The sequence below is a fragment of the Narcine bancroftii genome, chromosome 6 (genome assembly GCF_036971445.1).
Source record: "Narcine bancroftii isolate sNarBan1 chromosome 6, sNarBan1.hap1, whole genome shotgun sequence".
Taxonomy (NCBI): domain Eukaryota; kingdom Metazoa; phylum Chordata; class Chondrichthyes; order Torpediniformes; family Narcinidae; genus Narcine; species Narcine bancroftii.
Window position 1 is genome coordinate 235,290,635 of NC_091474.1, and position 18,817 is coordinate 235,309,451.

The 18,817-nt window shown below is 40.8% G+C and overlaps 1 protein-coding gene across 8 annotated transcripts in view; it reads right to left on the minus strand.

Moving 5' to 3' along the window:
• Positions 1-18,817, minus strand: part of babam2 (BRISC and BRCA1 A complex member 2) — a 243,420-nt gene that overhangs the window by 86,335 nt on the left and 138,268 nt on the right. For all 8 annotated transcript variants that reach the window (XM_069887730.1, XM_069887731.1, XM_069887732.1 and 5 more), the window contains one exon: positions 17,251-17,360. In XM_069887730.1, the coding sequence (XP_069743831.1) occupies positions 17,251-17,360 (110 nt within the window). The remainder of the gene's footprint in view (positions 1-17,250; positions 17,361-18,817) is intronic.

Consider the following 18,817-nt stretch of genomic DNA (forward strand, 5'->3'; position numbering starts at 1 on the left):
ACCTGGAAATTGGAAGATAATTTGAAAATACAACAATGGTATATAGAAATGAATAAATGTATTCCATTAGAAAAAATAACATATAGTTTAAGAAATAATATTGAAATATTCGAACAAGTATGGGAGCCTTACATTAAATACAATAGCGAAAACCTACCGGGAACAAACATTACCTAAGTTGATGGAAGGAGAAGAAAAGAAAAGAATGGACTCAGTAGAATTTCTGGTGTATTTTTGTTGAATGACAACATTGACTAACTGAATTAATGCAACCTAGATTGTATAACTAAAATGGATGAGAGGGGGGGGATGGGGGGGTGGCTTGGGAGGAGGGAGGGGGGAGGGAGAAAAAGTCACTGTAAATGTGTGGAAAAGAAAAAGTGTATATCATGGCTATTGTGATTTATGGTGTGAAAAATAAAAAATTTAAAAAAAAAAAAATCTACAATCAACAACATGCAATGAGTTCAGTACCTATAAAAAATTAAATGCCAATTATTAATTGGATTTTAAAAGTAAAATTAATATTCAAAAAGACACTACTCACTCAAGACAGGTTATTTTTTCTGGCTCCAACCTGAGACACAAACACAAAGGTAGACCGAGAAAATGTTAAACATTTTGAAATGATTTTTTGAGATTTTTGGTAAAAGATATCACGAGAAGAAATGCTCTCTTGAAATCCCTGCTTCATCATTCAAAGAAATTACCCTCAGAAAAAATATGCACCTATATTTTGTTTAAACTGCAGCCTACAAAAAAGTGCACGTTTTGAAGTGTTTGTGTTCAATTTCTGTTGCAAGATTGGGCAAATTAAAAGATGCAGTTTTTGTGATTTAACCAAACATGGGATCACTTCTCTGTTTTCATTACAAAAACCTTTACCTCACTGCAAGCAGTGGGTTACTCAATTAGAGAGAGGAACTGGCCATAAGGTCACAACCAATCACCTTTGCTATTCACTTGCAGGTAGAATGTTGGGAACTACAACTGATTTCAAGTAGTGGCCACATAAAAATATTTTCACTGGCTTGCCCATGAATTAATTGAATTACGTCTTGTCATGGGTATCGTGATCCAGCAAAAAAGCTTTGTTTTGCATACTATTCAAGGGAAGTCAGCTCATACAGCAGATAGTGTAATACTAAAAATAAACAAACAACAGCCAAGGGTGTAGTATCACAATAAAATGGTGCAGCATGCAGAGGAAACTACAGTCAAATAGAATGCCAAAGATTATCTTTTGCCAGTGACAGATTAATTTAAGAATTTGTTAACAGTAGAAAAAAGCTTGTCCATGAATCTGGAGGCTTGTGTTTTCAAGAACATGTATTTACTGCCCTATGTCCTTTTATACACTGATAAGCTTTCTCAAGACAGTAGAAGATATACTGTATTTTTCGGTGTATAAGTAGACCAGCAGATAAGTTGCTCCTCGCCTCCCCCCATCCCTTCAGCCTCATTTTAAGGTTTTTATCATATATTGGGCATATGCCTGAGATGTTGGGCATTTGTCGTAAGTTGATTCCAAAAAATCACGATGATTGATCTGCTGGGCGTTGGCAGGAGGCGATTCTTATCATGGTGGCTTCATCAAAACGACGAAAGTATGAAGTGAGTTTTAAATTAAAAGTGATAGAAATGGACAAGAAAATCAACAACTGTGCTGTTGCAAGAAAATTTGATATATGTGAGAAGTTGTGAGATTGGAGGAAGAAAGAAGAGACTTTAAGAAAAATGCCTAAAAGGCAATGTTCGATGAGAAGAGGAATCACTCGTTGGCCAGAGTTGAAAAATCATGTTGCAGAATGGGTACATGAACAGAGGCAAGAGTGCTACATAGTCACACAAAATAAAACAAGAACATTTGCACTGCAGTGGGCAAAGTCACACCCAGATCTCAGCAATGATTTTGAAGCTACAGTAGGCTGGTGTCACCATTTTATGAACAGGAAAAATCTAGTATTAGATAAAAAACAAAAATTGCTCAGAAACTACCAATAGATCTTGATCATAAAGGTGTAAATTTTTACCAGTTTATTATAAATAACTGGCAGAAACAACAGTTTGCATTGGAAAATATTGGAACCATGGACAAAATCACCATGAGTTTTGACACGATAAACAACAGAACAATGGAATGGAAAGGTGTGAAAATAGTGCAAACCAGAAGTTTACCTATCTTGGCTGCACCATTTCATCGGATGCAAGGATCGACAACGAGATAGACAACAGACTCGCCAAGGCAAATAGTGCCTTTGGAAGACTACACAAAAGAGTCTGGAAAAACAACCAACTGAAAAACCTAACAAAGATTAGCGTATACAGAGCCGTTGTCATACCCACACTCCTGTTCGGCTCCAAATCATGGGTCCTCTACCGGCATCACCTACGGCTCCTAGAACGCTTCCACCAGCATTGTCTCCACTCCATCCTCAACATTCATTGGAGCGCTTTCATCCCTAACGTCGAAGTACTCGAGATGGCAGAGGTCGACAGCATCGAGTCCACGCTGCTGAAGATCAAACTGCGGTGGGTAGGTCACGTCTCCAGAATGGAGGACCATCGCCTTCCCAAGATCGTGTTATATGGCGAGCTCTCCACTGGCCACCGAGACAGAGGTGCACCAAAGAAGAGGTCCAAGGACTAAAGAAAACTCTTGGTGCCTGCCACATTGACCACCGCCAGTGGGCTGATATCGCCTCAAACTGTGCATCTTGGCGCCTCACAGTTCGGCGGGCAGCAACCTCCTTCGAAGAAGACCGCAGAGCCCACCTCACTGACAAAAGACAAAGGAGGAAAAACCCAACACCCAACCCCAACCCACCAATTTTCCCCTGCAACCGCGACTGCCTGTCCCGCATCGGACTTGTCAGCCACAAACGAGCCTGCAGCTGACGTGGACATTGCCCCTCCATAAATCTTCGTCCGCGAAGCCAAGCTAAAGAAGAAAAGAAGTACAGACCATGAAAGGACCAGGTTCACCATGGTGTTATCGTGCATGGCTGACAGGAAGAATTTAAGACGCAAAATTAAACCTATAATATAATCAATCCCCTGTGGGTATTTTCATACATTTTCACAAAGAAGGATGGATGAATGAAAATGGTGCAAAACTATGGATAGTAAATGTGTGGAACAGATGGCCAGGTAGTTTATGTAAAGCAACAGAGTTTGCTAGTCTGGGGAATGTTTTGTAGCCACTTAACTTAGAATATTAAAAGTAGATTAGCACCACATAATACTTACATGGCAGCTATTCCAGGTAGTTTAACGTCTATATTGCAATCTCTTGAACAAGTTATTCAAAAACCATGTGCATGAGAAATGGAACACATAGAAGTTGAGTGCAGAAAAATCGTTCACAAAAGGTGGGGAAATGCGTGCTGACTTTGTGTTCAAGGCATGGGACAAAGTTAGAGACTGTAATAATGTTATTTAAAAAGTCTGGTATCTTTTGTGTAAACGATGGCACACTGAAGACGAAGCTAAAGCTGCCTCATCGGATACAGACTAGGACCCATATGATGATGGCTTAAACAGTGAGAGTACTGATGTGCATGCCGTGATCTTTGCCTCAGATGAGGATAAGCGACGGTGATTTTTGAAGGGTTCTAAATATGTTGTTGCTTTTGATAAAAATTTCAATGAAAATCTGTTGTAGTCAGGTTTTTTTTGTGGTTTTTTAAGGGTTGATGTATACACTGAATTGTTTTTCAAGGGTCAAGTTATATTCCGAATCAGCGTGGAATGATTTTTTTTGAGCTAATTTTAAGGTCACAAAAGTATATCTGGCATATAAATCGACCCCATCCCCCCATTTTTGAGAGATTTTTTTAGGATTTCACTACTTGACATATGACAAAATATATGGTAGTCAGAGACAATTGAGGGTAGGTTGATTTGTGTGATGGTCTGAACTGCCTTTACAACTCTGCAGTTCATTGTGGTCTTGGACAGAGAAGTTCCCGCACTTTACAGTGAGATATCTGGACAGAATACTTTTACAGGATCGCTCTGCCTTCTTAAAATGGAAAGGGCTATAAAAGTCTTGTGACTTTGCACTAGATGCTGTGACCTGTGGCCCTGGTGACTGTAGGTCCAAAGCAAAGGGAGCCTCAGTTGGGCACATGGTGTCATCAACCCAGCCCCTCCTTATTTATCCCTCTGCCCCATCATGCCCATCTTTCTCTCTTTATTTTCTGCCAAGCCTGCCCCAATTTTCACTTCTCTCCATGGCAACCTCTGTGGTTGCCATGGAGGGCTCACTTTAACAGCACTGACCCCCCCTTCCTGTCAGGGAGTGTGTGAATATAGCAGCAGCTGTGAGCTCAGCTGCCATCTGTGGCTACGCAAATCTAACTCTGATACTTTTAAAATGGAATAAAACCATCATAAATATTCTTAAAGTGAGGCTGTCCCAGTTGAGCATTTTTTGTCTGCAGTGACATCATTGATAGAAATGGGTTCTCATGTCATGTGAATGTGGGCAGCTCCTTCAAATCGTTCAGCTTCAGACATTTCTGCAAAGATGGAAAATGTTGCTAACATCACATCATTTTAGCAGGCTACATTAGTTTTTGTATTGAAAACTACGATCTTTGGCCATACTGTAAAGTACACTCCTTGCAAAGTAAGAACTGAGATTGAATTGCACCTTGCAAAAACTTCATTGTTTTGCTCAATGTTCAGAGAACTTTAGATTCTAGTTCAGACCCTACTTTGTTATGAAGATAGCTTAGTTCTGCTCCTCCACACCATAGAAATAAATTCAAATTCTAAACATTCAAAATCGCAAACAAAGAGTTTGGGAAGGTTGTTGAAGCAACATTTCTGACAATATCTTTCATTCCACTCTTTTGAATGGCCTCAAATGATTTGCAAACCTTCTGGTTAAACCCTAGGTTTCAGAAATAGCAAATCCAACTTTAATCTTCAAAAAGGAACCATCAAGTCTTTGCAGAGTGTGATTAGAGAATATATGTGAGGAATGGGAGTTATGTTTTAATAATTTAATTTCTTAAATAGGGAGGGTTCCAGGAGATGGGGTAGAGATGTGTAAATATGTACAAAGATGTTGCATTGCACATTTTTTTATTTGCTGCACGATTGAATGAATATGTAAAATCAGCTGTGTTGTACGCTTAGCACAGAATGCAAATATGAAATGTACGGTGCATTGTGAAAGTCTTCTCTGAAAAGATGTGAAATCTGACATGGCTGCAGTAGACAAATACCTGGATAACTACAAAGCATTCAGAAAGCAGGGCAAATAGAAGGAAGCAGGCTATTGTGAGCTCTCAACTTGACAGCACAGTACACTGTTGTGAAGAATTTATCAAAGGGCAAGGGTTACTTTATCAGTACACCTTGGACCAGATCTCTCGCTATTTCACAGAGAAGGGTTTCTAAACTTCAGGAGGGGGCCTGACTGCTCAGTTTCTCTCCCTGAGTATCCAGCTCTGCCACCAGGATATCAGAGCAAGGTGGTTGTCCTGCTCTCTATTCTGATTACCTTAACATTAGGCTCCCCAAAACCTTTCACTTCTATTAGCTCTTGTTGAGAACCAGTGTTTTATAAATACCAACTGCAATGTGACAGCAACCAGGAGCAGTGGAAAGTTTGGAGAGTAAAGTACATCATTTCTAAAATTACATGGATACATTGCACATCTATGCAAAAAGCTCAGGTTTGCTCACAGTCCTTTGCATATCCTACTTTAATAAAAGGACCCTTTCCCTTCATCCCCTTAAAGGTGCCTCATGCAGAATTATTTTCAATTGAATTATTTATCCTCATGTGTCTCAAAATATGGTAAAAAGTTTTGTTTTGTGTGCATTGGGGTAAGACTGGTATTTTAAGGCAAGAAGCTGGATGGGGAAAGTGGACAAGCTTAGGGCATGGATAAATTTAAAATATGGAGAAGTGGTGGGACGACCAGGATTGGCAGTTCGAGGTTCCAAGGAACTGTAGTTACAGGTGTGATAGAATCAGTGGGAAGAGAAATGGGGTGGTTGCAATATTAATCAACATCGTCTTTAGAGATGATATTGTTGGAGAACTATCGTGTGAGGCAGTGTAGAAGGAAATCGAGAACTGAAAAGGAGTAGGCATCTTGATAGATGTATACTATCAGCCACCAAACAGTACCGAGAGCTAGAGATCAAATATGTCGAGAAATTGCTGATATCTGTAAAAGTAGTGAAGTTGTTTTTATAGGTGATTTGTAACTTAAACACCATTGACTGGGATATATAATGAAGCAGGAGTGAGCCATATTGGATTGGATGCAAGAATTAGGTGCTACGGAGGAAAGAGACCTTGGGGTGCAGGAGCATAGCTTTTTAAACATGGTAGCACAGGTGGACAGATAGTGAAGAGTGTCTGGAGAGCTTGCCTTCATTGGTCAGAGCACTGAATATGTGATGATACCACTGCAATGCTGTTATGCCATTGGCATTATATTTCTGTGTATGGCTGGCCCACCTCCTCCCTGTAACTCCTTCCCCTGGAATTCCCCAATAAAGGTGCTTACACCTGAGTCCCTCCTTCAGTACAAATTCTGGAATCAGGCCAGCAACAGGAGCTTGTGTCCACTCTTATGGCAATATAAAAGCCTGTCATCTTGTAACTTCAGTCTTTTGGAGTTAATGATAATGTATCAATTTTATTATCATAAAATTGTTTTACCAAAATGGACAAGTTGCTGAGGCTGGACAAGTTAGACATTGATCTGCAATCGCCCGAAGCCCCAGACCAATTCGAGCTCTGGCTACTTTGCTTTAATGACTTTCTGCAGGCCTCCATTCAAGTCGTGGGATCTGATGACAACAAGCTACGCCTGCTATGGTCATGGGTTAGCAACCGTGTCTACACAATCATCAGGGAAGGGGTGCACGATGTTTGAGGAGGCCATGAGCAAGCTTCAAAGCCAGTACATGCACAGGACGAATGCGGACTATGCCAGACATCTCCTGGCCACTCGCAGCAACAACCTGGTGAGCCCCTCAAGGAATACTTTCAGGCTCTGCGTGAATTCGGTGAGCCCATGGCTGTAGAAACATTACAGAGATGAGCTCGTTCGGGAGGCCTCTGCATGTACTATATTCACCAGTGGCTGCAGGAAATGGACAAACTGACCTTGCAGAGGGCCTTCGAGGTGTCCAAAACGCTGGGTGTACCCCTCAGTAATATGGAATCATTTTCCTTCAACAACCTGGCCGCCTCACTGGGAACGTGTATGCTGCCATCTTGCGATGTGGGGTCACAAGCCACTGCAACGCAGTGGTGTCCTGACTTCAGTTCTGCCGCCACCGCTGCTGACCACCCAAAATGCTACTTCTGTGGCCAACAGCAGCACCCTTGGAAGTGCTGAGGATGAAGGAAGAAGGGACACTATGCCAAAGTCTGTAAGTCCAGACCTTCTCCCCTCCTGAGAAGCGTAGTGCACAGCAGTCGCAATCTTGGCCAGCTTCACTTCTGGCGCTACTTCCGCCCCAGAGCAACAGCAACGCTTGTGCACCTTGGAGGCCGCTATTTTACTAGCCCAGGTTTCGGGCGTCATTTTACCAGCCCGGATCGGACAGTGACTCCAACAACAACTGGGTACTGGTTTCGATCGTACTCAGTAGCTCACCTATTCCATGATGGAGGTCAAGGTAAATGGTCATCTAACTAACTGTCTATTTGATAGCAGGAGCACAGAGAATTTTACATATCTTAATACCATAGTGAGCCTGGCGAGTTGCAAGATCTCAATGGCTTCCAGGTCCCAGTCGGCAGAGATTTGTGGCTACTGCATGATAACTCTGATCATACATCGCACAAACTATAAGAAGTTTAAATTATTAGTAATGCCACAGCGCTGCTCACTCTTGATACTGGGGTTGGACTTCCAGTACCACCTCAAGAGCGTCATGGAATTCAATGGGCCCCATCCCCCCTCATGGTCCACAACCACCAGTTCTTAAATCGCTCACCCTTTTGCTGAGGACAGGGCATTCATTAAGTCAGAGGTGCAACGGCTTCTGGCCAAAGGGGTCATTGAACCCCTGGAGAGCCCAGGTCGTGTTAGTCAAAAACAGGGAAAAACTCCGCATGGTGATTGACTACAGTCAAACCATCAACCATTTCACTCTGCTGGACGTGTATCCCCTTCCCCACATTGTTGACATGGTGAACTAGATAGCCCAGTACCGGGTTTTTCCACCATAGATTTAAAATCGGTGTACCACCAGCTCCCTATTTGCCCAGAGGACCACCAGTGCACGCGTTCAAGGCAGATGAGCACCTCTGCCACTTTATACTGGTCCCCTTCGGAGTCACCAGTGGTGGCTTTGTTTTTCACAGAGAAATGGACCAGATGGTGGACCAGCACGGACTCAAGGCCACGTTCCACTACTTGGGCAATGTCACTATCTGTGGCCATGACCTGCAGGACCACGACACAGATTTAGAAAAATTCTTCCAAATGGCCAAGACACTCAACCTGACTTATAATCAAAATGCGTGTTCTGCATATCATACCTGGCTATCCTCGGTTGCATGGTGGAACATGGCTTCATTGGTGCTGACCCCGACTGCATGCACCTCCTGATGGAGCTCCCACTCCCCCACAGCCAAAAGGCTACGAAGAGATGCCTGGGCTTCTTTTCATACTACGCCAATTATGTGGACAAGGCCCGGTCTGTGGTGAAAACCACCTGCTTTCCACTGTCGGCAGAAGCTCGGGTGGCTTTCACCCACATCAAAAGAGACATCACCAAGGCCACGATGCATGCTGTGGATGAATCCACTCCGTTCCAGGTGGAGAGTGATGCTTCTGACTTTGTGCTAGCCGCCACACTTAACAAAGCGGGCAGATCTGTGGCGTTTTTCTCCCACACCCTCTATGGCCTTAAAGTCCAGCACTCTATTGAGAAGGAGGCCCAGGCCATTGCTGAGGCAGTGGGACACTGAAGGCACTAACTGACTGGCAAAAAATTTATCCTTGCTGACTGACCAACGTGCAGCTGCTTTTACGTTTAATAATAAGCATCGTGGTAAAATCAAAAATGATAAGATTGTGAGGTGGAGAATAGAACTCTCCACCTTTAACTATGACATCTTGTTCCAGCCTGTGAAGCTCAATGAGCCTTCAGTTGCCCTGTCACTTCGCAGTCCGACCAACTCCAAACACTCCACGATGACCTCTGACACCCTGCGGTCACTATGTTTTTTCACTTTGTCAAAGCCAGAAACCTTCGCTATTTAGGACACTGACCAGAAATTGCTGGGTCTGTGCTGAGGGCAAGCAATGCTTCTACAAGCCCGACAAGTCACACCTGATCAAGGCCACCCGCCTCTTTGAACGCCTGAGCATGGAATTCGAGGGGGCCCCTTGCCATCCTCCAACTGAAACCGGTACTTTCTCAACGTAGTTGATGAGTACTCCTGATTCCCTTTGCCGTCCCCTGCCTGGACATAACACGGCCATAAACATAAATGCATTGCAAAGCATCTTTACCCAAGCTACATCCAGAGCAATCGGGAGTCCTCTTTCATAAGCAACGAGTTGCGACAGTACCTTTTGGCGCGGGGCATCGACACCAGTAGAACCACCAACTATAATCCCCAGGGGGATGGCCAAGAAAAGGAGAATGCCACTGTTTGGAAGACAGTCCTCCTAGCTTTGAAATCAAGATGCCTGGCCATCTCCCACTTGGAATATTGTGTGCAGTTTTGGATGCCTAGATACAGGAAGGATATTATAAGGCTGGAAGTGGTACAGAAGAAGTCTACGAAGTTGTTGACAGATTTAGAGAGGTTGATTTATGTTAAGAGATTGGAAAACCTTGGCCTGATTTCCTTAGAGCATTGGAGGTTGAAAGGGAACCTTATCGAGGTCTATAAAATCATGAGGGACAGAGATAAGTAGTGACAGTCTGTTTCCGAGAGTGGGAGAATCTAAGAGGGCATGTCAACAAGGTGAGGGTGGTCGGATTTAGAAGGGACATGGTGGGCATATGGAATGTGCTGGATGCAAGGGGCTTAAGAGGGGTATGGGTCCAATGTGGGACAACAGCAGGAGAGCACATTATTCAGCATGGAAAAGCTGGGACTTTTTCTGTGCTGTATGATTCTATGACTTAGTGTTTTGGGTCGGAACCCTTTAATGGTCTTGGTAAGTAATTCCAACAAAGTGGACATTGACAAACTCACGAACATGAAAATCAAATTGCCACATTAAGTCTGTTATTTTTACAGTATTTTCAAGTTCACGTTTTAAGCTCAATTAATTGTCTCATGTACTAAGATGCAGATGTTTTGAGAGCAGACCACCAGACATCTCATACATAGTACAGAGAAAAATTATTGGTTTGGAACAAAAGTAACATAATTTTTCTATTTCGTACAGGAGTCTGCTAACGGTGAGAAAGAAACTGCTTTGAATCTGATAGTGTGTGATTTCACGCTCATGAATCTTCTTCCTGACAAGTGGGGCTGGAGTGGGATGAGTCTTTTAATATATTAGTTGCTTTTTTCAAGCAGGTGAGAGTGAGAGATAGAGTCAACGGAGGGGTGGGGAGAAATGTGTGACAGGCTGAGCCAAGTTCGAAACCTCTGCATATTTTTGCAGTCTTGGTTGGATCACATCCCGTACCATGCAGTGATCAGAATCAGAATTTATTGTCAAGAGCATAGTCATGCAATTCATTGTTTTGTGGCAGCATCACACAGTGCAAATGTTGCACCCTGCTAGGATACTTTCAGTGAAGGACTTGTTGAAATTGTTAACAGATGCAGGCAACATTTCCTCAGGCTTTTGTGGAAGTACAGGTACTGGTGCGCATTATTAGCCATTGCATCAACATGGGTGGACTAAGCAAGTCACTTGAGTTATGAGTTTATTGCGATATACACAAGTACAATATACAGGTGTACTGAGATTCTTGCTGCTGCCAAACAAGTTGTTTACCTTAGAAACAAAGTAGTATATTATCTCCACCTCAGCACCATTTATACGGGTCGAAGAGTGACTTCCGTCCTCCTCCAGAAGTCTATAACCGTCTTCTTCGTCTTACTGACATAATTATAATTTAATTTTCTTAAGAATAATTGAAAAATCAATAAAAGCAAAAAAAAAATTGCTGAAAAGACTGTGTGTTGACTTGCAAAATAATGTTTAAAAATGTCCTATTTGTGCAAATTGGCGAACAAGAAGTTGTGATCGGAAGACAAAAGGAAGTCAAAAGCTCTCTCAAAACAGAACACAAAGCCGAATTTCGAATACAGTTTCTTAAAATGTCACTGGTTGTAGTTACTCGTGCTCCTTCATTCACACCCAGTGGATGTCAGTGATTACCTTCTTGTTGAAGAGAAACTAAATGAAACAATGGGTAATGAATGAAAATTCAGTTTTGCCACATGCAGTCAAATAAGTTTTAAGTGTTTCTGACGCTATATTGTCTTTTTTGGGTTTTCCCCTGCAATTTTCCCCTGCAACCGCTGCAACCGTGTCTGCCTGTCCCGCATCGGACTTGTCAGCCACCAACGAGCCTGCAGCTGACATGGACATTTACCCCCTCCATAAATCTTCGTCCGCGAAGCCAAGCCAAAGAAGAAGAAGATTGTCTTTTTATTGATTGAAATCTATTTTAAACTCCTTTCAGATGACAGTATTATTATTAATTTAAATCTTCAATGAAAAGATTGAAAGCAAGCTGCCCATTTATTTCTGGTAAAGGCAGAGAGCTGGCCATATGATCTGTCACATTAGTATCACACACACACACAACGCGCAAACACACAAGGAGTGGAGATGATTGGAAAAGACGCATATTTTTTTTGAAAAGCTGATGACAACTTTCATTCTCTAAACTCATCACAGCAAAGAATGTCACGGGGCACTTGGTCATTAGTCATGATGTAAAAAATCATCAGGAGAGATTTATATGCTCAGCGATTCAGATAACATCCTGAAACCAAGGAAATGATCAGTGCAAGATTTATTAATGCCACTAAATGTTCAACATTGCTTTTGAAGCTAAACAATTCAGAATTTAACATGCACAGCAAACTTAAAGGTGTGGTTTACCTGTTAATTTTTAAACAAATCAAGGTGCGGTGGGATGATTTTTGACTAGGCCATTTATTCAGAAAGTACAAACCCATTCCTTATTTCCTAATTATGTGGATATCCATGGTCTATTCTATAAATCCGTCATTCTTTCGCTATTGATGTTTGGAAAATCATGGCCATCTACTCTGCATTCAGGGCACAATTAATAAAACAACGTGTTCTTTTATTGATTTTACAACTTCACCCAAAATATGAACAAACTACCAAGTGTCTGGAAAAGTGCTAAATTACTCAAAAAACAATCAGACTGTGGTATGTTAAGCGGTTTTATGTCATAAAATTGCAACTGATCAAAGAACAAAATACTGAGCAAGGAAGGAGGAAACGTCCTCAACTATGCCCTCTATTTTGAAATACTAATGACTGTAATCATTAACTAAGGCAAATGATTAAACCAAATATCAGAAGTACTCTGATCTTATTGACTTCAGCATCTGAGGAGTGCTGAATGCAGCAACACCATTTATATTCAATATATATGTACCAAAATGCCCCAAACAAGTTCAGTGTTATGGAAAACAACACTATTCATAGCATTATTACAATGTACTTTAATGTAATACTTGCCATTCCTATAATTATTTATTCTTTTACGTAGAACTCTTATCCAAATATGTGGATAAAATATTTAAAAGGGATATGTAAAACTAAAAAATGACAAAGATTTTTAATGCGAGGGGAAGAACGTGTTTGATAAACGTTATAGAATTTTTTGAGGAGGTGACTAGGAAAGTTGATGAGGGTAAGACAGTGGATGTTGTATATATGGACTTTAGTAAGGACTTTGATGAGGTTCCTCAGGGAAGCTTAGTTAGGAAGGTGTTAACATTGAAGTAGTAAAATGGTTGAATGGGAGATGCCAGAGAGTAAAGGTAGATAACTGTTGGTCAGATTGGAAGCCGGTGACTAGTGGTATGCTTCAGGGTTCAGTATTGGGTCTGTTACTATTTGTAATATACATTAATGATCTGGATGATGGGGTGGTAAATTGGATTAGTAAGTATGTGGATGATGCTAAGACAGGTGGAGCTGTGGAGAGCAAAGGAGGGTTTCAAAGCTTGCAGAGGGATTTAGGCCAGTTCGAAGAGTGGGCTGTAAGATGACAGGTGGAGTTTAATGCAGATAAGTGTGAGGTGTTACACTTTGGGGTAGGGCGAATCAAAATAGGGCACTGAAGTGTGCAGTAGAACAGAGAGATCTAGGAATAATGGTACATAGTTCCCTGAAGGTGAAGTCACATATGGGTAGGGTGGTGAAGAAAGCTTATGGTATGTTGGCCTTTATAAATGACAGCATATGAATAGGTGCCAGGATGTTATATTAAAATTGTACAAGGCACTGGTCACCAAAATATAAGAGAGATATCAACAAATTGGAGAGAGTGCAGAGAAGATTTACTGGGTTATAGGATCCAAGTTATAGGAAAAGGTTAAATAAGTTAAGTCTTTATTCTTTGGAGCTTAGAAGGTTGAGAGGAGATTTGATTGAGGTATTTAAAATTATTAGGGGTATAGACAGAGTTGAAGTGGACTATCTCCCTTTAAGAAATGGGGAGATACAAACGAGAGGACATGGGTTGAAAGTAAGGGGTAAAGGCTTAGAGGAAACATGAGGGAGGACTTCTTTACTAAGAGAGTGTGTGGTTCGATATTAGCATTTAAGGAGAAGTTGGATATATTTCTGTGCTGTAATGGTTATATCAGCACTAAGTGAACATTGTTTATTGAAGAGAATATTTGTCGAATGTAGTTTGCACTTCTTAAGTTCCAGCTCCCCCGGCCTGTCTCCGGCAAACTCAAGCCACAACGCTCATCGTGCACGATCCGTCAGGTGAGGAGGGGTGGGGGTGAAGGTGGTCTCGGGGCTGTGGAGACACAGAGCCAGGTGATCGTCGGACGCCAGCCTTCAGCTCGGGATGATGACGGCCTGCTTGGGGTGATGATTACCTGCCCAGGACGGCCACTGCCCGCTCGGCACGGTGCTTGCCAAGGACGGTGAATGCCCACTTTGGACAGGGACTGACCACGTTACATCAAAACCCGCGATGTTTAAAACCATGTTGTGCAGGGTATGCCTGTATTCTATTTCAAACTTCAACTTAGTGGCTACTTAATAAGATCATAGAATATATGTGACTCACATAAAAGAATGTATAACCATCTCTATCCATATAGTCTATGAACAAAATTCTATCAGCCTTAGATTTAAAATTAACATCTGACCTAACATCAAGTGCCATTAAGAAAGTGTTCCAAACTTCTACCAACATTCTGATGTAATTGCTGATTTTCCCCAGGACTTTTGTGTGCTCTTGATGTAAAAATATTTCTTCAATTCACTTCTAATAGACCACACTCTACTTTTAGAATACGCTCCTTCATTCTAGACTCATTGTCCAGCATAATTTCTATCTCCTTCTGGATCCCACAATAGGAGGCCTCAACCAAAGAGTTATCGTTGGGGCATCTTCAATGCTTTAAACTTTTTCCGTGAAATCCTTGAATGAAAATCGTGAAGTCCTGTGGATTGGTCATTCAATAAAATGTCACGGTTTTCGTCACAGACAATATTTTTCTTACACTATCATCACAATTCAAGACTAGTTTCTTTGGGATACCCAGCATGCAACCCTCTCCCTCCGATACTAACAATATGTACCATGCTCCTTACTTTCATTTATAGGATTGTTTTATCAGTTATCAAGGAGACATGGTTTAATCATAACCACTTTGTTTTCATTTACATAGAACCATATAAAATGACAGAACTGAAACAGGCCCTTCAATCCATCTATTCTGTGATGAACTATTATTTTGCCTAGTTCCATCAACCTGCACCACGATCATAATCGTCCAGATCCATCCCATCCATGTACCTATTCAAACTTCTCTTAAATATCAAAATCAAACCTGAATTCACCACGTATACTGCCAGCTCCTCCTGTAAGAGGTTCCCATGAATGCTCCCCCTAAACATTTCACCTTTCACCCATAACCCATGTTCTCTCAACCAACCTCATTGGAAAAAGCCTACTTGCATTACTCTATCCATACCCATCATAATTTTGTTGAACTGTCCAATCTCTCTTCATTCTCCAATGTTGCAGGGAATAAAGTCCTAACTCATTTAATCTTTCACTACAACTTGGCCTTTTAGTGAGAATATGTCAATTGTGTGTTGTTATTTTTGATTACAGTACATCATGACAAAGTGCAAAGTCATTCAGCTTTCATTATTAACTCTTGTTAAAGGACCTGTACACAAGTCCAGGCAACATACTTGTCAATTTTCTCTGTACTCTTTCAATCTTAATGATATCTTTCGTGTAGGCAAGTGACCAAAACTGCACAAAACACTCCAAATTTGGCCTCACCAATATCTCAAACAACTTTGCCACTACATCCCAACTCCTGTGCTCAATACTTTGATTTATGAATGCCAATATGCCAAAAACTCTCTTTACCATCCTATCCACCTGTGATATCACTTTCAAGGAATGATGTACCTGTATTTTCAAATCCATCTATTCCGACACATTCTGAAGTTCCCTATACTTTTCCTGATATTTCCTGCAGGTTTTTCTCCGCTTTCAATTTTTGTAGCTCTTCCTGGTTTGTTCCTTTTTTACTTATTCATCCCAGTCACCAGGATCTGTAATAATTGTTGTTTTTATGTTTGTTTTGTTGTTGTCATTCTTACAACCACAGTAAATATTCTCAACATATTAATAAATTGTTGACACCTTAATTATCCTGACCATCTCAACAAACAAAATTAACTATTTTGACTGTCTCAACAAAAAAATCCATCTGATTGCATAGGGGAAAAAAAAGGTTTTCTATATTTTCTTGCATTTTTTTTTGTTTGTTGCCATGTATCAGAAGCAGCAGTTTACAGTATGTTTTCAGACGTCATTATACTTCCCTTGTCACATTGTGAATAAAAAGAATTGTGCCAGATGACGATAAACCATGTATAAATGTTGTATCACTTTGTCCCTGTACTTTGTTCTCTATAATCACAAACAACTGTCCACCATTCCCATACCCATTGCTGTTTTAAACATCTGTATATCATACACCCTTTCCTCCAGTGCTGTTTAATATTGAAATGTCACAATTGAGTTTATACTCTAAAGTTTATTCTGCTTCTCTAGTCTTACCTCAGACTTATTGACCCAAAACTTAATCAGCCATGTCAGCCCAATATCCTACCTAAATCAATCAAGCTCCCCTTTACTCTTGATTGTGTTTAAATATCATCTCCTACTTTAATATTATCTCTATATTCTGGCTGCTCATCAGGAATAGATCAGGTGATTGGAGTGAGTCTTTTGCACAGAGAAGGAGAATGGGACTCCAGAGGACATAGGTTTAAGGTGATGGGGAAGAGATTTAACAGGAACCTGAGGAGTAACTTCTTCACACGGTGGATGTATAGCTTGGGCTGCCAGAGGAGGTAGTAGAGGCAGGTAATATTGCAATGTTTTGGATGGGTACATGAATAGGATGATTTAGAGTGATATACTCAAACACAAGTAGATGGAACAAGTACGGGTGGAAGATTTTGATCGGCATGGGCAAGTTGGGCTGAAGGGCCTGTTTCAATGCTGTGTGACTCAATGGCCCCAAATCCTTTCCAGATCAATGGCATGCAATGCGAACAACCAAGATTTTATTTCCACACCTCTCTGGGAAACTAGCTAATTGCTTCTTGCCATTCAGGCAGAACGCCAAAGATGATTACCCTCACTCTTACCCTCTTGATCTTGCCATCGCTCAAAACCTCTCTACTTGCATCTTGTCAATCACATATAAGAGTATTTGGGACGATTAGATGGAGCAGTGCAGTTTGAGGTTGTCCCCTTGAGTTATAAGACTTAAGAAATAAATCTTACATTTAACACTGAAGATCTTTATTTTCTATATCTTAAAATATGGAATTGGTTGAATTAAAATAATGAAAACAAACATACACCAAGGCAATCTTCTGAAGGGAAAGTCTGCATTTGATGATTGACACTCGAACACAGATTATTACTTCAAAAAGCATAACAGAGAACCATGTAAAATTCTATGAGATCTGAGAATTTTTTTGGTAATTTAACTGGAGATACAGAAAAACTTACTGTTCAATCCTAGGAGACAGGTACAGTTTGGGAAACACCTGAGTGGCTTCAGCATCCTCAAAACTGACGGAAAGGAGAGCAACATCTTCTCCTGGGTCTACCGATGTGTCCTACAAAAGAGAGAACAAAACATTGTCAAAACCAGATGCGTTATTACGGATTGAAATGTCTTGCAGTTCCTCCTTCACACGTCTTTGTGGGCCAAAAGGCCAGGTTAGCTAAAAGAGCACGCATTTTCCTCCTCTTCGAGCCCTCAAGGATGCTTGTTAACTTTCAAATAAGTTCCAGTCTTGTAAGCTGTTGTAGGTCTTTACATTCCACGAGCACTCCATGTGCTTTGCATTCACACAAACTCTAAATCAAGACTTTTTTGCTTATTCTGGAGAAGAATAATTATCTGTAAGTATTGAATTCAGTGTTGTCTAGTAAGCTGGTCAGGGCTGAAATGCCTCGCCATTGAATTAACAATTACTGTACATGCAATGATTCTGCTATTTCTGTTCATTCCTGCAAGATTTTGCTGTTTTTTAAATGATATAATCAATGTTCTTGTAATCAAGGACATGACCATATTTTGAAAAGCAAAAAAAAAACATGTGGAGGGATAAACAAGAGTGACTACTTTGGGTTTGTTAATTCTTTTATCCGAATGAAATTAGCTGGTATCCATCTCATGAAAATGGATAAATTTTGCCCTACCAAAGCTGCTCAACCTATTGAATTCCCCTAGCAGTTTGTTTTCTGCTTCAGATTCCAGCATCTGAAGTCTCTTGTGTCTTCATGAAACTGAATACTTGAATCTGATTAATATTTAAATGAGAATGAGACAGACGCTTCACCACGCCATAATTCATAATGGAAACTGGCAACCGTTGTTTCCAGAAATATTTTGAAGTTTGCCTCCCATTTCTATACCTGCACTTATGCTTAAAGATTATAAATCTTAGCAATCAGGCTCATGTATAGGGTGAGATGGTTTAATCTCTGAAAATTCTTATTGAAGCCAAAAAAAAAACAAATAAGCCACATTATAATTGTATCCCTATCAAGAATGTTTTAAATAATTTCTTCTTTATATATTATTAAAGGAATGTTCACCAAATGATAGAGGGATGGGGATGTTATGGGGAGTTCCATTTCTTGGTCATCCAGTTTAGGGTAAACTTGTCGAAAAAGTTAAAATGACGAATTAATGATGTATGCTGAAGTAGTATGTTATAGGTAACATCAAACTTCACGGGCCAAAGCCCACAATCCATAACTCAAAGTTTAATACAATTCTGTAGATGTTGGAAATCCAAAATAAAACCAGAAAGTGTGGAAACGCTCAAAAGATCAAACAACATCTGTCGGCAGAGAAATACAATGTTTTGACCCTTCTTGAGATCTTGAAAAGTGAAGCACCATTCCACTTGCACTCTTTCAATGCATTATGCTGTACTTACTGCTTGTGATGTGGTTCCTCCACACTGAAGAAACCTAACACAGATTGGGTGCCTACTTTGCAGAACTTTCATTTGGATCACAGAGGCAACCTAAACTTCTCATTGAAATGTGACCCTTCAAG